The sequence below is a fragment of the Panthera leo genome, chromosome D2, assembly GCF_018350215.1.
Source record: "Panthera leo isolate Ple1 chromosome D2, P.leo_Ple1_pat1.1, whole genome shotgun sequence".
Lineage (NCBI taxonomy): Eukaryota > Metazoa > Chordata > Mammalia > Carnivora > Felidae > Panthera > Panthera leo.
This window is the reverse complement of record NC_056689.1, coordinates 24,457,200-24,480,740: the sequence shown is the minus strand read 5'-3', so window position 1 is coordinate 24,480,740 and position 23,541 is coordinate 24,457,200. Positions and strand designations below refer to the sequence as shown.

The 23,541-nt window shown below is 36.7% G+C and overlaps 2 protein-coding genes across 8 annotated transcripts in view; one reads left to right on the top strand and one right to left on the bottom strand.

Annotated features, from left to right (window-relative positions):
* Positions 1 to 23,541, top strand: part of JMJD1C (jumonji domain containing 1C) — a 260,878-nt gene that overhangs the window by 102,002 nt on the left and 135,335 nt on the right. The window lies entirely within an intron of this gene.
* Positions 6,793 to 7,044, bottom strand: LOC122202792 (dynein light chain 1, cytoplasmic-like). The gene is given in 1 exon segment (XM_042909336.1): positions 6,793 to 7,044. A coding segment is annotated over 1 exon segment (243 nt). The 5' UTR covers positions 7,036 to 7,044.

Here is a 23,541-nt window from a genome sequence, read left to right as displayed (position 1 = left end):
AGCATAATTCCCTTAAGTTTCATTACAGTTGTGGGCCTCAATAATTTGTTCCAATTTGTTGTTGAGTAATATTCCCATGGCATAGATGTACCCAGTTTATTTAATCATTCATCTGTTGAAGGACATTTGGATGGTGTCTGGTTATTTACTCTTAGGAATAAAGCTGCTGTGAACATTCACGTACAGATTTTTGTGTTAATATAAGTTATCTTTTTGGGGGGATCAGTGCCTGAGAATGCAGTTGGGAGTCATATGGCAAGCATATGTTTAGTTTTGTAAGAAATTACCATATTCTTACCCTGAGTGGCTATACCATTTTTTATTATCAGTAATGTATGAGTGATTTAGTTTTTTTCATCCTTGCCAGTATTTGAAGTCATCAGTGTACTTTTATATTAGCCATTCTGGTGTGTATGAAGTATCTCACTGTGTTTTAGTTTGTATTTCTCTAATGGCTAATGATGTCGAACATCTTTTAATGTGCTTATTTGCCATCTTAATGTATCATCTTCAGTAAAATGTCCATATCTTTTGCCATTGCATTGTATGGGTTTTCTTTGTTTGTTTTGCTTTTTACTGATGTACACTTGTATTCATTGTTATGGAAGTGATTGCATCTGCTGTTAGGTACTACTAAAATTTCATTTTGGTTAATCACTTGTCTCAGCAAGATGGAGTCCATTCTTTTCCTGTCAATCTTGATGCCTGCTTTTGTCATTTGTATCCATATATGTTTGGCTTTATTTGGAGGCTTTTTCTTTTTTTCCTCTGTTAGTCCCCCATATTACTATTCTTATATCATACAAACTTCATTACTGTGGTTTTGCTTGGGGTTTGGGGATTTTTTTTTTTTTTTGGAAGTTTATTTATTTATTTATTTATTTATTTTAGTTCTTTGAAGGTTTTTGGTTTTATTTTAAATTTTTTTCCTTTCTTTTGTGTCTTTTTTTCTCATACTGTTTTGTTACTATGGCTTTATCACATGACTTGGTATCTGGTGGGACAAAATATTGTGCTGCTTCTTGTCCTTTTGTTCTCACATATACATTTAGAATCTTGTCAAGTAGGGAAGGTATTTTGAATCAACTCTACTATTGAAAACAACTGTAAAAGATGAATCAAAATAAAAATAAAGAGCTTATCTTATAAGATACCACAGTCTCCAAGGCTGTGAAGAATTACAGAGCCAAAGCCCTGGGGTGAAAAGAAAACCAGTCCACTGAGAAGGACATTTGAGACCTTCTTTCCCCCTGATGGTGTACAGATTCCAGAAAAGGCCACTGAGAGGTTGAGAAGCTAAGCAGTTGTTTTGACATACTTACTGGACTAGGGAGACAAAAGTTGGAGTTCAGGACCTCTAAGGACAGAGCTGTTTGCTAAACAAACCTCTCTGGTTTTATGCTAAAACCTCAAGGAGCTGTACTCTACATCAGGGTTTCTCAGTTTTACTACTGTTGACAATTTGAACCAGGTAATTCTTTGTTGTCAGGAACTGTCCTGTGAACTGAAGGATGTTTGGAAGCATCGCTGGCCTGTAGACTCAATAGATGCCAGGACCCACTGTGACAATCAAAAGTATCTCCATATATTGCCAAATGTCCCCTGGTTAGCGAAAATCACCCCTATTTAGGGAAGATAGCCCTAAAAGTATACTTGAATAAACTAGGCCTTACAGGGATTAAAGCCCATTTTGAATTGAAGCACCTAGTGCTCATCACAAGTGCCCTCCTTAATACCCATCACCTATCTAACCTATCCCCCGCCCACCTCCTTAACCACAGCTCACTCTCTGTGGTAAGTGTGTCTTGTGGTTTGTTTCCCTTTCTCCCCTCCCACCCCCCACTTCCCATATGATCATCTTATTTGTTTCTTAAACTCCACATATGAGTAAAATCATATGGTATTTGTCTTTCTCTGTTTGACTTATCTTGCTTAGCATCATACCTTCTAGTTCCATCCACGTCATTGCAAATGGCAAGATTTCATTCTTTTTGATGGTTGAGTAATATTCCATTGTATGTGTATACTACATCTTCCTTATTCATTTGTCGATGGATATTTGGGTTCTTTCCATAGTTTGTCTATTGTTGAAAATGCTATAAACATTGAGGTGCATGAACCCCTTCAAATCTGTATTTTTGTATCCTCTGGGTAAATAGCTAATAGTGTAGTTGCTGGATTGTAGGGCAGTTCTATTTTTAGTTTTTTGAGGAATTTCCATACTGTTCTCCAAAGTAGCTATGCCAGTTGGCATTCCCACCAAAAGTGCAAGAGGGTTTCCCCTTCCTCCACATCCTCGCCAACACCTGTTGTTTCTTGTGTTGTTAATTTTAGCTCTTCTGATAGGTGTGAAGTGGTATCTCATCATGGTTTTGATTTGTATTTCTCTGATGATGAGTGATGTTGAGCATCTTTTCATGAGTCTGTTAGCCATCTGGATGTCTTCCTTGAAAAAGTGTCTATTCATGTCTTCTGCCCATTTTTCAACTGGGTTATTTGGTTTTTTTGGGAAGGGGGTTGTTGAGTTTGATAAGTCCTTTGTAGATTTCAGATACTAACCCTTTATCAGATATGTCATTGACATTTATATATCTTCTGCCATTCCATAGGCTGCCTTTTAGTTTGGTTGATTGTTTCCTTTGCTGTGCAGAAGCTTTTTATATTGATGATTTCTAGATATTTTAATAATGCTTCTTTAAAAAGTTTTACTTTAAAAATGATTCCAAAAACTAGAAGAGGAAGGAAAGCTTCCAAACTTACTGTGCAAAGCCAGCATTACCCTGGATACCAAAACTACAAAAAAAGAGAACTACAGGCCAGTAACTCTCATGAACGAACAGAGATGCAAAAATCCTCAACAAAACGTTAGCAAACTGAATCCAATAATACATTTAAAAAAAATCATTCACTCTGATTAAGTGGGATTTATTCCTGATGCAAGGATGGTTCATTATTTGCAAATCAATCAACATGATACAGCACATCACCAAGAGAAAGGATAAAAACCATATGATCATTTCAGTAGATGCAGTAAAAGCATTTGACAGAGTACAATATCTACTCATGATAAAAAACCCTCAACAAAGTAGGTTTAGAGGGAACATACCTCAACATGATAAAAGCCATATATGAAATACCCACAGCTAAGTTCATATTCAATGGCAAAAGACTGAGCTTTTCCCCTAAGGTCAGGAACAAGACACAGATGTCTACTCTGACCAGTTTTATTCAACATGTTACTGGAAGTCCTGGCTACAGCAACCAGACAAGGAATACCTTCCATATTGGTAAGGAATAAGTCAAACTTTCAACTATTTGCAGATGATATGATAATATACATAGGAAACCCTAAAGACTTCACCGAAAAACTGCTAGAACTGAACAGTGAATTCAGTAAGGTCTCAGGGTACAAAATCAATGTACAGAAATGCATTGCATGTCTATACACTACTAAGGAGAGGGCAAAAAGAGAAATTAAGCAACAGTCCCATTTATAGTTGCACTAAAAATAATAAAATGTCTAGGAATAAACTTAACAAGGAGGTGAGAGACCTGTACTCTGAAAACCATACAACACTGATAAAAGAAATTGAAGACCGGGATGTCTGAAGGGGCTCAGTTGGTTAAGCATCTGACTTCAGCTCAGATCATGATCTAATGGTTTGTGAGTTCGAGTCCCTCATTGGGCTCTCTGCTGTCAGCCCAGAGCCTACTTTGGATTTTCTCTTTCCCTGTCTCTCTGCCCCTCCACTGCTCGTGCTCTTGCTCTCTCTCTCTCTCTCTTGTCTCTTCCCCCACCTCAAAATAAATGAATAAACTAAAGAAAGAAATTGAAGTCCACACAGATGGAAAGACATTCCTTATGCTCATGAGTTGAAAGAAAAAATATTGTTAAAATGTCCATACTATCTAAAACAATCTATAGATTTAATGTAATCCCTATCAGTATACCAATAGCATTTTTCACAGAACTAGAAAAAACTACCCTAAACTTTTTATGGAACCACAAAAGACCCTGAATAGCCAAAGCAGTCTTGAAAAAGAAAAACAAAACTGGAGGTATCACAATTCAAAACTTCACAGAGAGAAAGCACAAGTTAGGGAGGGGCAGAGTGGGAAAGAGAGAGGATCTCAAGCAGGCTCTGCACTGCCAGCACAGAGCCTGACACGAGGTTCAGCCCCATGAACTGTGAGATCATGACCTCAGCCAAAGTCAGATGCTTAACTGACTGAGCCACCCAGGCAACACTGAACTTCACATTTTAATTACAGATCTGTATTAATCAAAAGAGTATGGTACTGGTACAGAAATAGACATAGCAATCAATGGGACAGAAATAGGAAGCCCAGAAATAAACCCACACTTATCACGTGGTCAATTAACCCTTAACAAAGTACGCAAGAATATGCAGTGGGAAAAAGTCTCTTCAACAAATGGTATTGGAAAAACTGGAGAGCTGCATGCAAAAGAATGAAACTTGACCACTTTCTCACACCATACACAAAAATAAATTCCAAATGCATTAAGGACCTAAATATGAGACCAGAAACCATAAAAATCTAGAACACAGTAATGTCTCTGACACTGGCCATAACAACATTTTTCTAGACGTGTCACCTGAAGCAAGAGAAACAAAAGCAAAAACATATTATTGGGACTACATCCAATTAAAAAAACTTCTGCACAGCAAATGATACAACTAGCAAAACTAAAAAATGGAAGATATTTGCAAATGACATTTATAAAGGGTTAATATCCAAAATATGTAAGAAATTTATACAACTCAACACCCAAAACCATATAATCCAATTAAAAAATGGGGAGAAGACATAAACAGAGATTTCTCCAAAGGAGACATCCAGATGGCCAATAGACACATGAAAAGATGCTCAGCATCACTCATCATCAGGGAAATGCAAATCGAAACAACCATGAGATATCACTTCACACTGGTAAGAATGGCTAAAATCAAAAACACAATAAACAAGTGTTGGTTATGATGTGGAGAAAAAGGAACCCTCTTGCCCTGTTGGGAATGCAAACTGGTATAGCCACTGTGTAAGACAGTATGGAGGTCCTTAAAAAAGTAAAAATAGAATTACCGTATGATTCAGTAATTACACTACTGAGTATTTACCCAAAGAAAACAAAAAAGATAAATTGGAAAAAGTATACACACTCTTGTGTTTACTGCAGCATTTTTTTACAGTAGCCAAATCAGGGAAGCAGCCCAAGTTGCACTGATGGATGAATGGATAAAGAAGTGATATATGTATACAATGGAATATTGTTCAACCATAAAAAGAATGAAATCTTGCCATTTGCAACAATATGGATGGATTTAGAGTGTATAATGCTAATCAAAATAAACCAGTCAGAGAAAGACACATTCCACATGATTTCACTCATGTGTGGAATTTAAGAAACAAAAGAAACAAAGGAAAAAGAGAAACCAAGAGACAAACTCTTAACTATAGTGAACAAATGCATGGTTACCAGAGGGGAGTCAGGTGGTGGGATGGGTGAACTAAATGAATGGGATTAAGAGCACACTTACCCTGATCACTGAGTAATGTATAGAATTATTGAATTTCTGTATTGTACACCAGAAACTAGTATAACACTGTATGTTTATACTGGGATTAAAAAAAAAAAAAAACAAAAAACCTTGGGGCTCCTGGGTGGCTCAATCAGTTGAGCATCCGACTTCACCTCAGGTCATGACCTTGTGGTTTGTGAGTTTAAGCCCTGCATTGGACTTGTCAGTGCAGAGCCGGCTTTGGATCCTCTGTACCCCTCTCTCTCTGCCTCTCCCCTGTTCATGTTCTCTCTCTCAAAAATGAATAAACATTTATTTAAAAAAAAAAACTTTTACTTTCTAATAGATGCAATTAATTAAATGAAATTAAATTTTTACTTCTGTATCTAACAACCTGACAAAATTTTCTTAACTTTCAACATGGAGGATATATCCATCTGCAAATAATGACAGTATTTCTTTTTTAGTCTCTTGTGTTTTTAATATTTCTTTCTCTCTTTTTTCTTTCAATAATTTTGGACTACCATTTTATATTGAATAGATGTGATTGTGGGCTTCTTTATCATCATTAAAGTTGGTCTTTGCTGTAGATGTTCTTTATCAAGTTAAGGAAATTCTCTTTTCATTTTGCCTGATTCTTTTTATCATGAGTATGTGCTGAGTTGTATGGAATACTGCATCTGTTGACTGTATTTTTCCATGTATTAAAAAAAAATTATATGTAATACTGTTTTCCTCCAACAAATTTATTAATTTTTTGAAAGGAATTTATTTTTAGAAGAAAAAACATAGGGCAGAGATGAATGGAATGGAAAATAAATACAAGATATTTTGCTAATATTTTAATAGCTACAACAAATTAGTACAGAGAATGCCCTGTACAAAACAACACAAAGTTTCAAAGATTGAAGTGTTCCTTTAATCAAGGTTGAAGATTTCAGGAACTGGTGTTGGGAGTTTAGGCTGTGGTCCTTGTTTTTGGATGGATCACTGGGTCTAGAATAGTCTATGCTTTTTTGTTTTAATTTTTTTTTAATGTTTATTTATTTTTGAGACAATGCCAGAGACAGAGCAAGCAGCGGAGGGGCAGACAGAGGGAGACACAGAATCTGAAACAGCCTCCAGGCTCTGAGCTGTCAGCCCAGAGCCCGACGCGGGGCTCGAACTCACGAACCATGAGATCATGACCTGAGCCGAAGTTGGACGCTTAACCAACTGAGCCACTCAGGTGCCCCTAGAATAGTCTATACTTTTAACCAGTTTTAAGAAAGACTATTTGGCCTTGATAGAAGTAGATGAAGTATTGGGTTTCATGGGTGAGGTAACTACCAAAGTTCCTCCCAACAATGTAGTGCCAGGTGGGGTTGAATTCTTATTACACTATTTCTTAATAGCCATATTTCTTAATATGGGCCACAATGCCCTTTTCTATATCATATTTCTTCAGTGTCTCAGGAACATACCTCACAGAGTCCTGTTTCATCTCCTCCAACATATTGGCGATTTTTAATCATGGTTTTTCATTATTATGGTAGAGCAAGGACTGGCATATGCCTACAGTCCCTTGGAAGAGGGCCTGACAATGCCCAGACCATGAGACCCACTGTTGCTGTTGAAGCCGTGGTGCATGTCTCACTATTGTACTATATTGAGTGACATTTATAACATTTTCTAAGAGTACTATCCCTAGATTTCTTGGGTTAACCCAAATCAGTTTTAATGAATGATCTTTTTTCATATTGTTGGCCTTAGATTGCCATTAACTTTTTTCAGGAATTTTTGCATCTGTAGTCCTGAGATTGGCCGGTAATTTTTCTCTTATATATGTTGTTGGCTTGCTTTTTGTCTGAAGGTTATGCAAGACTCAAAAGATGAGCTGAGAAATACTCTCCCCTTTTATTCTGGAAGATGTTTTAAGGATTGGAATTAAGTTTCTTGAAAGCATGGTAGAACTTAACTGTAAAGCCCTTTCAGCATTCAGGCTGAAGGAAAATCATTCCAGATAAAGGCATGTAAGTGCAGGAAGGAATGAAGAGTGTCAGAGGAGTTATAGATAAATATAAAGATATTTTATAAAATACAAAATTGAGGTAAATACAAATATAAAATGTAGGTAAATTTTAAAGTATTGCCTTTAAGAAACTATTTACTGTGATCTATAGAGTTTAAATCATAAAAGTAAAACATATGACAATAATAGCACAGTGAGTGACAAGGAAGGTTAATGGGATTAAACTGCTATAAGTTGCATTATTTTTAAAATTATTAAACTGCTAATTATGGTAGGTAAAAATAATTCAGGAATTTTTTTCAATCTATTAAGGTAAACACTAAAATACTTACTAAAATTGTATAACTTAAAAGTGAATAAAATAGGAAGTAAAATAGGAAAAAAATGGAACAATAAAACATCTGTTTAATCGAAAATGCATTTAAAAACAGGTAAACTGAGGGGCGCATGGGTGGCTGAGTTGGTTGAGTGTCCAACTTCTGCTCAGGTCATGATCTCCTGTCTCATGAGTTTGAGCCCCACATTGGGTTCTCTGCTGTCAGCCCAGAGCCCCCTTTAGATCCTCTGTCTTAATGCTCTCTCTGCCTTTGCATTGCTTGCTCGCTCTCTTTCTCTCTCTCTCTCTCTCTCAAAAATAAATAAACATTAAAAAAGAAGTAAACAGAGCAGATGGGACAAATAGGTAACAAATAATCAGATGGTAGACCTTCACCCATTTATACTAGTCATTGTATTACATTGAAATGGATTAAGCAGTTCAGTTAAAATCCAATGATAGGCAGACAAAATAAAAAACAAAACCCAACTCTGTGCTGTTTATTAGAGCTATACTTAAAATATAAAAGAGATTGAAAATAATACAGTGGAAAAAGGTAAACTGTTCAAAGGCATCATTAAAAGTTGATATAATTATAGAACTATTCTACAAATACCCAAAGTAAGAATTATTACTAGAGATTTAGAGAAACATTACAATGTTAAAATGCTCAATTCAGGGGCGCCTGGGTGGCGCAGTCGGTTAAGCGTCCGACTTCAGCCAGGTCACGATCTCGCGGTCCGTGAGTTCGAGCCCCGCGTCAGGCTCTGGGCTGATGGCTCGGAGCCTGGAGCCTGTTTCCGATTCTGTGTCTCCCTCTCTCTCTGCCCCTCCCCCGTTCATGCTCTGTCTCTCTCTGTCCCAAAAATAAATAAAAAACGTTGAAAAAAAAAAAAAATTAAAAAAAAAAATGCTCAATTCAATAAGAAGATATAAGAATTCTAAATCTATATGCTTTCATTAAGATTAGCTTCAAATTCGCTAATACAGAGACTTAAAAACTTAAAAGGATATAGATAAAAATCCATGGTCACTCATGGCTTGTGAGTTCAAGCCCCGCATCGGGCTCTGTGCTGTCAGCTCAGAGCCTGGGGCCTATTTTCTTCTCTCTCCCCTCCCCTGCTCATGCCCACGCTCGCTCGCTCTCTCTCTCTCTCAAAAATAAACATTAAAAAAATTAAAACAAAAACAAAGGTTACAAGCGTTTTTAAATTATAAAATTTACTTTAGTATGAAATGATTAAATGTAGAGCCGTACAGTATTTGTGTTAAAAAGAACCAGAAGAAGTTTAAGTTCAACTGCCTCTTTAGACAGATGAAGAAACTATCCTGCTATTGTATTTCCTCTGTACTCCTCTGCATTATGATTTTTCTCATATGAGAAAGTTATCATAGGTGTAAGGTAATTATCATAGGTAAGGTAATATCATATGTGTAAGGTAATTATTCTTAGGGATTTTAGAAGAGACAGAGAGGGTGCCAAAGTCACATTAGTTAAATATGGCCAAAGGCACCTTTCTTTCAGGAACATTAGGGTGGCTGGTTCTCTTACTAGTTTCTCTTGCTTATTAATTTTAAGAACTGTTAAAGCTTCTGCACAAATTAGGACATACGCATTCTAGGTTTATATGACTTTTTCTTTCTGTTTTTCTTTTTTGGAGTTGTTTTTTTTTTTATTAGAGGCTGAAGTGAGTTTCCACCAAGGTGTCTCCAGGAGGCAGAGAGGCTACCCTCCCTCTACCCCTCAAAATAAACCCGGATAGCAGAAGTGATGATACTTTGAATATAAAGAGCCTGAGGGAGAGCTGTAAAAATGAGTCACAGAGGAGTCCACAGCACCACTGTGCTTGGTGTACTGTTCAGACAGGCTTTAAAGCATACTGTAGGACTCTTGGCCCAACTTCCAAGAGGAAGGAGTTAAGGATAGAAGCACCAGGGAGGTAGCAGAGGATAAGTACTAATTAGCTGCCCTTTCCCTTCATTCCATCTAGTTGCAGAAAAGACAAATCTTTCCATTTAACCTTTATATCTTGTATTTTTTACATTGTCTTGTAAATTGAGACAATGGTATCTTCCTTTGCTAAAGTAGAAAAATATAGTAGAGAATGTAGTTCATCTCCTTGAAATAAGAGGGAACTAGAAATATGGTAGATAAATTTTATAATATACTTACTTTAGTGGTTTTAAATAGCAAGTGGAACTTTAAGGCATCCAAAGTTAATTCTCCCCATTATACTAAATAGTCACCTGTTCACTGTAGATCTTCTTACCAGTTCTTTGTTAAAATAGTGAAACCAACTAAGACAATTTTAAGCAGAAAAAGGACTTCGGTAAAGAACTTTGGAACACAGGTTCCCAGCAAGATCTGAGACCATGCTTGCAGACTGTGCAGGAACCAATATAGACAGGAAATCAGATCAGAAAAGTGGTTCTGTGCTGGACAGAGGCACTATAGCAATACCATTAATGCTTATATAGCCATACATCTTGGTTTTTCTTGGTAATAATTGATGGTTCATTTCAGTCTCAGAAATGTCCCAGTTTGGACAATAAATTACATCATCACTATTCTGATGTTGGAACATTACTGCCTCTGGAAAGCAGATGAAGATACTCCTACTTCTTGGGATACCTGGGTGGCTCAGTCAGTTGAGCACCCAACTTCGGCCCAGGTCATGATCTCACAGCTCGTGAGTTCGAGCCCGTGTTGGGCTCTGTTCTGACAGCTTGGATTCTGTGTCTACCTCTCTTTCTGCCCCTCCCCTGCTCTGGCTTTCTCTCTCTCTCTCTCTCTCTCTCTCTCTCTCTCTCTCTCTTTCTCTCTCTCTCTCTCTCAAAATAAACAAAACAACAAAAAAAGATACTTTTACTTCCAGTACCCTTGCCAGCATTGACTTTACTTGTCCTTTGCTTCTTCCTACAGGCTTTCGATTCAAATTCTGGGGCAGATTTGTCTGAACGATAGACTTAGTTGCTAAGGAGTCTGGAAATGTATTGGCATTTTCCAGTTACTATAGGTGAGAGACTGCCTGAAAAGGTAGGGGTTTCTCCCAAAATAAGAGTTTCATAAGCTAGACATTCAAAGAATGCAGATATTGAGTGTATTATGTTTCAGTGATTGTCCCATTTTACTTTGTCCCATTTTTTACATACCTTTCCTTTGGTATGTTCATTGCTGTCCTCTTCCTGTGGGGCTGTCTAGATCTGTTAAGCAGTTATCAAAGTGAGTTATGTATCTGTTCAAAGAGAATGTTACTGAAAGTATAAACTAGTTTTTTTGTTCTTAATTTTTTTTTTCCTATAAGCAAGGAGACTCCACTGGGATGAAGGAAATAATATTTGCCCATTCTCATGTCTTAATTATGTGAAAATATAACTGGTCCCACTATAAAAGATAGAGAATTTAGCTTAATAAAAAGCTAAAACATCAAAAGATTATTTCTTCAAATTTTTTAAGTTTATGGAGTTCATGTAGCATATGTAGTCAACTCTTAAGCATCTCTAAAATTATGCCATTACATCTGGGTCTATCTTGGCAATAGATACTTAAATTGTATCTGAATAACCTTTAGAAAAACTCTAGGGGCGCCTGGGTGGCTCAGTCGGTTAAGTGTCCGACTTTGGCTCAGGTCATGATCTCACGATCCGTGAATTCGAGCCCCGCGTTGGGCTCTGTGCTGACAGCTCAGAGCCTGGAGCCCGTTTCAGATTCTGTGTCTCCCTCTCTCTCTGCCCCTCCCCTGTTCTTGCTCTGTCTCTCTCTGTCTCAAAAATAAATACACGTTAAAAAAAAAAAAATTAAAAAACAAAAAAGAAAAACTCTAAACTCCCAATCATATTTATATCTGTTTTAAAGAGCTCCAAATAAGCTTTTTAGAAATAGTATTTCTGGGGGCGTGTGGGTGGCTCCATTGTGACTCTTCATTTTGGCTCAGGTCACGATCTCAGAGTTTGTGAGTCTGAGCCCTGCATTGGGATCTATGCTGCCAATGTGGAGCCTGCTTGGGATTCTCCTTCCCCCTCCCCCTCCCCCTCCCCCTCCCCCTCCCCCTCCCCCTCCCCCTCCCCCTCCCCTCCCCCTCCCCTCCCCCTCCCTCTCCCCCCTCCCCCTCCCCCTCCCCTCCTCTCCCCCTCCCCCCCTCTCCCCCTCCCCCTCCCCCTCCCACTCCCCCTCTCCCCTCCCCCTCTCCCTCTCCCCCCTCTCCCCCTCCCCTCCCTTCCCCTCCCTCCCTCCCCCTCCCCTCCCTTCCCCCTCTCCCTCCCTCTATCTCTTTGCCCCTTCCTGGCACTGTTCATTTCTTTTGGTTTTGAATTTTTGCCTGGATAGAAAGAACACTTGGGTTAGTTGTAAGATAACATGTACTTTATAAACCTTATGAGTTTATATATCTTTTAAACTCTATCAGTTTGTACCAGTTTCATTGGAAGTTGTTATGATTAAGTAAAAAAATGAATGTGTAGATTTGTTTTTTAGATTATCAAATACTTTTTAAATGGGAAGTATTTCCTTACTTAGTAATAAAACCTGCAGAATGTCACTAAGTATACTTTATGTCTAGGAAAACAGGGCAGATGCCTCTGGCTCATCTGCTTTCTGTTCCTCCTGTAGCTAAATGAATGAAGCAAAGCAGGAAAGACACTTGAATAAAGGATGGCCCAGGGAACAGCTTTGCCACTGTAAGGGGAATACTATAAGAAAGAAGGTGGGGGCACCTGACTGGCTTAATAGGTAGAGCATGTGACTCTTGATTTCAGGTTGTGAATTCACAACCCCACGCTGGCTGTAGAACTTACTAAAACAAACAAACAAACAAACAAAAAAAGATAGTGGATTTTCTACGACTTTACAAAGCATCTCAGAAGGATATGAAAACTAAGGGGTTAGGATCTAATGCAGTGGTCACTAATTAGGAATTAGTTTTTCTAAGGTCCTCTTAGCATTCTTCTGTTGTGGGGCTCTTCTTGTGTGAATTCTCAAGGCCTCCTAACAGGATTTGTGTAAAACCAAGGAATCATGGTAACATCTTGATGATCACATTAAAACACATTGTGCTGAGAACTTTTATGGTATTTGTCCTTTGTATTCTAACCATTATGACTCAAATTGAATTTTTCATTCTTTTCCTTTTCCTTTTTTTTTTTTTTTTTTTTTTTTTTTTTTGTGCCCTAGATTTTATTAAATATCGCAGGAAGTAGCTCTAGGAATAAGATTCTTTCAGATTTCTTCCTCACATACATGCCTTCTACTTCCTTCCCCCCAGCAACACATACAGTTGTTTTTTCCTCCATGTTTCTTTACTGGGAAGAGCAGTGATTCAGAACTTTTCAGTTCTAGATGAGGTTTAAAATATAAGCAAAGTAAACATTACTGAGGTTAAAAAATTTTAGAGGCAGGGTGCCTGGATAGCTCAGTCGGTTAAGCACCTGACTCTTGGTTTCTGCTCAAGTCATGATCTCAGGGTTGGTGAGTTCAAGCCCCACATCGGGCTCTGCACTGACAGCATGGACCCTGCTTGGGATTCTCTCTTTGCCTGTCTCTCTCTGTACCTTCTTGCCTTATGCTCTCTCTCTCTCAAGAAAAAAAAAAAAATTTTTTTTTTCAAATTTAGAAGCATATGTGCAATACCATAATATCTTACCTGATCTTACAAATGAAGTTGAGGGGAGCCTGGGGGGCTCAGTCAGTTAAGCATTTGAGTTCGACTCAGGTCATGATCTCATGGTCGTGAGTTTGAGTCCTGCATTGAGTGAGCTTGAGCCCCATTTGCATGAACCCCACCTCTCTCTCTCCCTCCTTGTCTCTCTCTCTCTGCCCTTCACTCACTTGTGCCTTCTCTCTTGAAAGAAAGAAAGAAAGAAAGAAAGAAAGAAAGAAAGAAAGAAAGAAAGAAATCTTTAAAGAAAATCAAGTTGAAAGGCATTATATAGTAGTAACTTGTAAACTTGGTAAGTACATAGTTACGTAAACCCAGATGCCTAGATTTGATTCTACTCTTATATGCTTACTAAAGACGTTAACATGGTTTAGATATTTCTATCCATTATTTTTCCAAACAATTATAATGGTTCAAATTGCATGTCACGATCAAAATGCCAGGTTTCAAGAGGAATTGTATTTAGAATTAAGTGTCCTTTTAACTGAATATTAAGTAGAATATTTGGTTTTATACAGTACTGTAAAGGCCTTTCTTGTATTTCATTGTTCTCACAACTAGATAATCATCATTTTTGGATAAGTATCCAGTTGGTTGTCTTATAAATTTTATTTTCAAGGTTGAAGCTACCTAGAACAGCAGTCTCTGATAGCAACATTAGAGGCACTTTCTCAGACTGCTGTACTGACCTTATCCTCTGTGAGGTAGTGTCTCCATTTTTCTGGGTCAGTTCTTTTTGTGAAGGACTAGAACTCCTTAGCCTAGGGAACAAGACTTGAAAACAAAAGAAACCACAGTTTTAAAAAAAGATCCTGGATTGTATGCTTAGCATATATAATTATAGGTTATAGTAACCTGTGTTAATTACTATTTTTATGCAGGAAATATAAAATTGATACAATTTAATTCGTTAAAGTGGTGAAAGCTAAGTTAAATTTTTTTCCTTATTCTAAAAAGAGGAAAGTCTGTCTTTTTTTAAAAAAAAACAAAACTTGTTTGAACACAAATTTATATTCAGAAGGAATAGCAAAGACCATGTTTCATTTCTCCTTTATTAAAACTTTTGATGCCAATAAATCAAATTTAATGGTACTGAAAAAGTGGTATATGTTTAACAGTAATGGAATATATTTATTACCTTTTATTGGGTCAGCATCTAATGTATTCTGTGGCTATACTTTTATATCAGTATTGTCTGTGAAGGCTTTTTAAGGGTGCTGTGAATCACTGAAGTTCCTTCCTTTGCTTTTTATCAGTTACAAAATAGGCTCTCATTTTCATACATTTTTTAATTAAAAGAAATTTTTTTTAAAATTTATTTATTTTTGAGAGAGAGACAGCGTGCAAGTGGGGGAGGGGCAGAGAGAGAGAGGGAGACACAGAATCTGAAGCAGGCTCCAGATTCTGAGCTGTCAGCGTAAGGCTGGATGTGGAGCTCAAACTCACAAGCTGTGAGACCCTGACTGGAGCTGAAGGTGGCTGCTTAATCGACTGAACCACCCAGGCGCCCCTTAACACATTTTTTTAGTTGTCTTGAGGAATGGCTTTGTGAGTTCATTTTGGTATTTGACTTTAGAAAATTTTGTCTATCTTTATAAATCAATTTTGCTGAAAAAAGTTGTACTTAAATATCTAAAATTCAACTGAGAAAAGACATCAAGGTGAAGTGACCTTTATACTTCATTTGCAAGAATTGAAAAACTCTGAGACAAAATTGTGAGTGCTCAAATGAAAAGATTGTCAAGAAACATTTCCTCATTTTTAGAGCAGGGTAATTGTATTCTTAATACTCTTAAGTTTCTGCCTCCTAATTGTCTGGTGATACAACTAAGTGGGAAATTTTTGCAGGGCGGATGGTAGTAGCGTTTTTATTCATTGAGATTTGTCCTTAGGAGAAATTTCTAATAGCAGTATTTTGCCTTTCACATATGCAGGAAAGGGAGTACAGATACTGTGTTTTAGCTTTAAAAACTGTGTAATGCGAATCATTATTTCAAAAAAATTTGTCCTACCTTTTAAGGTCAGTAGTTTATCAGTTTCTGTATAGATGGTAAATGCTAAGGTTCCTAAACCTTGTGAAATGTAATTAAAATATGTGTTTCTACATGTTGTCTGTTTAGATTTCTTAAATGTAACCAAAATCAGTGCCTCAAATTAATTAAATTAAAACAACCTCTTTTTAGCAAGTTAAAATCTATCAAAACTGGATTAAACATTTTGATATGATTCTATTGTTTAGCCATTTATTAGATTGTGTTTCATGGTAAGCACATGTTATGTATTTGGAATAGAAAAATGCAAAAGTATGCATCTATGCCCTCAGGAGATACACAGTTTAGAAGGGAAAACATTTAGTTTTAGGTGAAAATTATTCCTATATTTATGTACTTTTGTATATATGTGTGTGTTGACTTTCAATTTTGTAAAGAAAAAATTATATCTAATATGAAACAGCCATGACATTAAGTCTTTACCAATAAAAATATAGAAATAAAGCCAACTCTTAATGTTATACCTTTCCACAAATATAATATTAAGTCATTTATGAAAATGTCCATATAGGTATTTGTAATAAATTTGGAGCAGAAACTTTTCTTTTCCTATAAGTATTTCATTTTATTTTTTATTATGAAAATTTTTGAATATACACAAAAGCAAAAGCTATCAGAGTACTTTTTCCTTAAGCCCCTCAAATCTGTTTGTTTATTGGTGTTTGCCTAGATATCTCAGCATTTTCATTACTTTCTTAAAAATTTCAGAATGCTTTAAAAAAAAAACAACAACTTGGTTTAAAGATCATGGACAGCAAAATAAAAATCGGAAACCTGGAATCTCTAGTGGATCTTTCCTTAATTTTGTGATTAAGACCAAATCATTTACCTTTTGTAAGCTTTTTGAGCTGTGTGTGTGTGTGTGTGTGTGTGTGTGTGTGTGTGTGTGTGAGCTTCTTAGAATATATAGCTAGCCCAAAATTTATTCTTGTAAGGTACTAAAAGACTTTAGGTACCTGGGGGAAAAATATATACACACATACATGTAGACATATTTATATATTTATTTATATCTGTCTGTCTTCTGGCAATGAAGTAGCTTTCCATTTGTTCCACCCTTTTACAAATTAGGTTACAGTTGATGAAACTGTAGTTGTATAGGCTTATGTAAATTCATGAAACATGGTAGTGGCATGAAGATGAAGCATCTTTTTGTAGACATGTGTCTTCGCTCTAGATATTACTGTATTCTTATAAAGTTTGTCCTTTTTCAGGTTGGATGCTCCCTGGTTCTTTTAAGGAATCACTACATAAGTTAGTACAGTGATTCCTAACTAATCAATTGCTGTTGTGTTTAGGTTTTTTTTTTCTAATTTTTTTTAACCTTTATTTTTGAAAGAGAGAGAGAGAGAGAGAGAGAGAGAGAAAGAGAGGGAGTGTGAGGGGAGTAGGGGCAGAGAGGGAGACATAGAATCCAAAGTGGGCTCCAGGCTCTGGGCTGTCAGCACAGAGCCCAATGCAAGGGCTCAAACTCACGAACTATGAGATCGTGACCGGAGCTGAAGTTGGACGCTTAACTGACTGAGCCATCCAGGCACCCCAGTGTTTAATTCTCTTTAAACAGAACTTTCAATGGGTTGTTACACTTCTTTGAAACCTTCAGATTTCTACCTAGTGCCTTCTCTGTCAATTACAGACTTCTTTTCTTAGTTGTCATTCATTCGTGTTACCCGTTGTTCTCTCATATGATCATTCACTGTACGAAATAATGTTGCTTTAGTTGCACCAGAATGTATAATACATCTTTGCCTTCTTATATATTGCTGTTATTATTGAAAATAATTTTTTGTAATTCAGTAAATAGCTATAGTGTAACTAACTTAGCAGTTAACATGTACAAGCTACGTGGGATGAGCACACTTACAGTGTGTTAATCTACATCGAATACATACTGAAGTGATGGGGACAGCTGTAATATATGGCTCTAAAAACTTGGAAATATGATAGTTCTCTGAGATGTAAACTAATATAATTCATCCTAACAAGGATTATACTTAACGGTCTCTGGAATCAGCAAAATATTTTATGTAAATTAACTTATTTGTTATGTAAATGAACTGTCAAAAAAATACTCTAGGGATTTAGGAGATAGGCCTAAAATGAAATCAGAATTTACTAAGTAGATATGTTATCTAATGAGTTGTACTTGCTCCTATTTAGAGATTGGAAGAGAAAAAACTGTTCAGCTTAGGTTATAATAGAATAAGACAGGGGAAATACAAAGAGCCAAAGTTGACATTGCCCATCCAAGTACTGTCTGCCGTAAATGATATCCTATGTTACTGTTGTGGCTGATTATCCCCCTATTTTACATCATTCATGTTTATCAAGTAAAAAATTTTTATTGTAATTTGCTTTCTTAAGTAGCTTTTCTTTTTTTTTTTTATGTTTATTTATTTTACTTTGAGAGAGATAATGAGAGAGGAAGGGAGAATCAGGGCTTAATTTCACAAGGCGTAAGATAATGATCTGAGCCATGATCCATCACTTAACTGACTAAGCCACCCAAACACCCTAGGCTTTTCTTTTTTTAATGTTTATTTATTTTGAGAGAGAAAATCCCAAGCAGGCTCCATGCTCAGATTGGAGCCCAATGAGCCTGACTCAGGGCTGGATCTCATAACAGTGAGATCATGACCTGAGCTGAAATCAAGAGTCAGATACTTAACCAAGTGAGCCATTCAGGCACCCCTCTTAAGTAACTTTTCTAAGGAAGAGATCATACTATTGCTTATCCATGTATTCCATAGTAACTGAGAGCTAATGTTAATCATTTTTAAATAATAAATTTACATTGTTTTATATGTAACTGTTAACAAGCTTAATTAATGTCTGTCCCTAGGTAGTCTCAGTGTGCTTATAAGAACACATTTGAGTTTGTAACACTGAGAATTATCTGTGCATTTTGTTCAGTTTGCTGGGATAAAGACCTATGAAGGCTCAGGTAGATAGCCAGCTGGTGTTACATGGTAAAAATAAGTGTTTGGTTTGCAACCCTAAAATTTGTACAGAACCACAGAAGATCCCAAATAGCAAAAGCAATCTTGAAAAAGCAAAGCAAAGCTAGAGGCATCACAATTCTGGACTTCAGGTTACATTGCAAAGCTATAGTAATAAAAACAGTATGATCCTGACACAAAAATAGACCCATAGAACAGAATAGAAAACTGAGAAATAAACCCATAATTATATGGTCAGTTAATCCTCGATAAAGCAGGAAAGAATATCTGATGGAAAAAAAGACAACCTTTTCAACATATGGTGCTGGGAAAACTGGACTATCTTCTTATACCACATGCAACAGTAAATCCAAAATGGATTAGAGGTGCCTGGGTGGCTTAGTTGGTTAAGCATCTGAGTTCAGCTCAGGTCATGATCTCATGGTTTGTGAGTGGGTTCAAGCCCCTCATGGGACTGTCTGCTCTCTGCACAGAGCCCACTTTGGATCCTCTATCCCCCCTCTCTCACTGCCTCTCCTCCACGCATGTGTGTGCACCGTCTCCCTCCCTTCCCACCCCCCCCCCCCCAAATAACATAAACACTTGAAAAAGTGGAATAAACACCTAAATGTGAGGGGTGTCTGGCTGGCCTAGTTGGAAGAGCATGTGACTCTTGATCTCAGGGTTTGAATCCCACATTGTGTGTAGAGATTACTTAAAAAAAATAATAATAAAAATAAAAAAATTAAAAAAAAAGACCTACTAAATGTGAGACATGAAACCATAGAAATCCTAGAAGAGAATATAGGAAAACTTCTTTGGCATTGACCCTAGCAACTTTTTTCCAGATATGTCTCCTGAGGAAGGGAAACAAAAGTAAAAATAAACTATTGGGACTACATCAAAATAAAAAAATTCTGCACAGTGAAGGAAACAATCAGTAAAACTAAAAAGCAACCTACAGAATGGGAGAAGGTATTTGCCAATGACATAGCCAATAAAGGCTTAGTATCCAAAATAATAAAGAACTTAAAAATCTCAACAGAAAACAAAGAATCCAATTAAAAATGAACAGAAGACTGACTTTGGCTCAGGTCATGATCTCGCAGTTCATGAGTTCAAGCCCTGCATCGGGCTTTGTGCTGACAGCTCAGAGCCTGAAGCCTGCCTCAGATTCAGTGTCTTCCTCTCTCTCATTTCCTCCCCTACTCACCCCTTGATTTTGGCTTAGGTCATGTTCTTGTGGTTTGTGAGTTCGAGTCCCATGTCAGGCTCTGCGCTAACATCACAGAGCCTGCCTTAGCTTCTCTCTACCCCACCTCATCCCCCACCCCTCAAAAATAAATTAAAAATATTTTAAAAATCTTTTTAAATGAATATACTAGATGGTATTACTTGAGGACATACAAAATAGTTTATTTGAAAATTGAATATGTATAACATGGTTCATCTTATGTAGTAAGCTTAATAAAATGCAGACGTTATTGTCTAGATGATAAAAGCATTTATTCATTACTTTTGATTAATTTATATTATTGTTTATAAAAATTTTCAAAAAGGAAAAAGTCTATTATCTCATTTTATATAACATCTAAGTATGCCAAGATATACGAGAGGTTATTTTTATTTTTTTTTTGTTCCTAACCTTTTTATACTCAGTGTGATTTCTGTTTTATGAGTGAATAATATTTTTTTCCAACTTGTGCTTCAGGACACACAAGTGCAATCTCTAGGCTTAGTTTGTGTGGCCAGCATGCTTCCCCGTGTTTGGCTCTGACACCTGTCCTTCATGAGTAGGAGTACAATTTTCTGATTATCCTTTCTTTTTACTCTCATCACAACCCTACTTAGGTCTTACCCAAGTAGCCATTTCTGTCCTGTTCTTCCATCAGTATTATCTAATTTTCATATCCATTAAATTTTCACATATATAAAATATATTTTTCAAAACCCTTTTCTCCATTAGGAATCTCATACCATTTTTTTTGACTGGGTATGGAAACACATCATATATTCTGTTCTGAACTGTGCTGTAACAAATATAGAAATTTTTAACTGTTTCAATAAATGTAAAGGTGAGGAAACACCTAAAGTAAAAAAAAAAAGGAAAGAAAAATCACAAAAAACTAAAGTATCCTGACTTTAGGTTCTTGTAATTTGTAGTTTAGAATCTAGCAACTTAAAAATTTTTTTTAAACGTTTATTCATTTTTGTGAGACAGAGACCCAGCATGAGTGGGAGAGGGGCAGAGAGAGAGGGAAACAGAATCTGAAGCAGGCTGCAGGCTGTAAGCTGTCAGCACAGAGCCCAATGCAGGCCTTGAAGTCACAAGCCCTGAGATCATGACCTGAAGTCAGACGCTTAACTGACTGAGCCACCCAGGTGCCCCGAGAATCTAGCAACTTTAAAATCTTCATACTAAGTAGTGGGAGTTCCTTCCCCTATGCTATTTTCTATGGCTTCTTCCCGGAATACTGTTGACTTTGGCATATACCTCCTAAGTAAGAGATTGGAGGGAGGTTTCTTCTTACAGAAATTACAGTTTTTCAGAGAAGAAATACTCTGACCCTTAGGAACCCTTCACTACAACAGTCAGCATTTACCTAGTCATTTTTAGTGAGGCGGACACCCACTCATTTTCCAGCCAGAGTTTTCATTTCTTTTTAATATAAATTAATAGTGAAGAGTGCTCAATACTTGAAAAGAGCTTCCCAACATGAGGGCATACAAACACAGGGGGAAAAAATGATACCCAAGAAATTGCAAGGAATAGTTATGAAAACTTAAGGGGAAAAAATCTAATATACTCAAGAGATGAGAAAATATTTTATCATTAAAAAGAATGTTCACATTCTTACAAAGATGTTCAAGTTGTGTGACTGTTGGCTCCCTTACCCAAGATCAGCTTCAGTAGTCTTATAAAGAAAACTAAAGGTTTAGAACATATAGCGAGAAACTTCTAAGATGGTGGAAGAGTTTTGAATGGGTGTATGGGCTGGGAGTTTTGTTTGAGGGCTAGAAGCAACTTACTTTGGCTTTGTGAAGAAAAATTGGAAATGAACTATTGGAGTTCTGCTCTTGCTTCTCCCCATTAAACCCAAATTGCCTAATCATTCCATATCTGCAGTGTCTCAGAACCCTTGTCCTGGTATCCTCAGGAAATGAAATCAGGATGGTGTTCTTTGCCTCTTAGGGGATGAGAGAGAGAGATGGACTGTTGCTTCCCTACCTCATGCCCACCACATTCCTAGTACTGATAAATTATAGTCTGAAGAGAATCTCCCTTGCATGACATTTTTTCCTGTGAACAAAGAGTGAAGCTCCCTTCCTAAGGAATTGGTTTTTGTTTTTTGTTTTCTTTAGATTTTATTTTTTAAGTAGTCTCTATATCCAGTGTTCAACGTAACTTAAACTTACAAAGCCAGAATCAAGAGTCACATGCATGGGGCACCTGGGTGGCTCAGTTGGTTGGGCGTCCAACTTCAGCTTAGGTCATGATCTCGTTGGAGTTCTGGCCCCACTGTGGGCTCTGTGCTGACAGCTTGGAGCCTGGAGCCTGTTTCGGATTCTGTGTCTCCCTGTCTCTTTCTGCTCCTCCCCCACTCACACTCTGTCTCTCTCTCTCTCAAAAATAAATAAGCATTAAAAAAAAAAAAAAAAAAAAAGAGTCACATGCTCTGCAGACCAAGCCAGCCAGGTGACCCGCAAGGAATTGTTTTTTGAAAAAAAGAAGAGAGATTAACTGTAGTTTTCTGCTGCCTAAAACTCTTTACTTTAGGTGTTTGCCACTTCAACATCCTGAGCTCACTGGGGCTGACAAGTGGTCTGGCATTGTCCCATATGCATTGTTTGAGTGAGTTTTCTTAGAAGAAAATGAGCACACAGGCCAAAATAATAAGATATTTCAAAGAAAAAAATAGTGTACTCAGTTACAGATTCAATTCATAGTAGAAATACAAAAATAGATTGAGAATATAAAATTATCCTAATACTTATGCTAAAAAAATTGGGGAAGGAAGATTAATAATATAAAATAAGAAAATATAAGAGAGGAAAAGTTATTCAATATAAGAAACATAATAGCTGACATGAATACAAACAATAGGATAAATAACAGAATAAATCCTTTGAAGAGCAAAAGTATTAACATCCAGATGATAGGAATCTGAGGAGGGAGAAAAAAGTGATCAGAAAATACGTGAAGGAATAAAGGGGATAGAGTTTGGTATTTTTAAAAATTTGAAGGAAAGAGCTTGGAATTTTTTTATACATCCAAACTGTCATTCAGATATAAAGACAGATGCTGAAAAAGATAGATGAAGTAAAGGTAATAAAACACGTTGGTAAAGTTTTGTTTTCTTCCTTAAAAAAAAAAAAAGTAGCTAATACCAAAGAATAGAGATATGTTCATACTAATCCTAAAATAAAAGCCTAGTTAGTTCTTTTTATTTTTATTTTTTTAACGTTTATTTTTAAGACAGAGAGAGACAGAGGATGAACAGGGGGAGAGGCAGAGAGAGAGGGAGACACAGAATCTGAAACAGGCTCCAGCTCTGAGCAGTCAGCACAGAGCCCGACGTGGGGCTCGAACTCATGGACCGCGAGATCATGACCTGAGCCGAAGCTGGACGCTTAACCGACTGAGCCACCCAGGCGTCCCTAGTTAGTTCTTTTTAAACTACGTTGAAGGAATATTTAAAAATTTATTTCAGTTTCATACCTAACTTTTATATATTATAAAAAATTATGTGTTGATGTCCCAACAATATCAAAGTGGTGTAAAAATTTTTAGATGTATATTCTTAGTTCCTGTAGTTTATGGACGAGTAACAGGCTATTCGAACAGGCAAACTGTCAGCAGAAACAGATGCAACTAATGGCAGAAATGAAGTAAGTGGCAAACCAAGACAGTAAAACACTATTATAAATTTACTCAATATTTACAAGGATTTAAAGGAAAACATGAATATAGAAGAAATCTAAGATATATAAAAAAGAACCAGGTAAACATTTATAGATAAAAAATACAG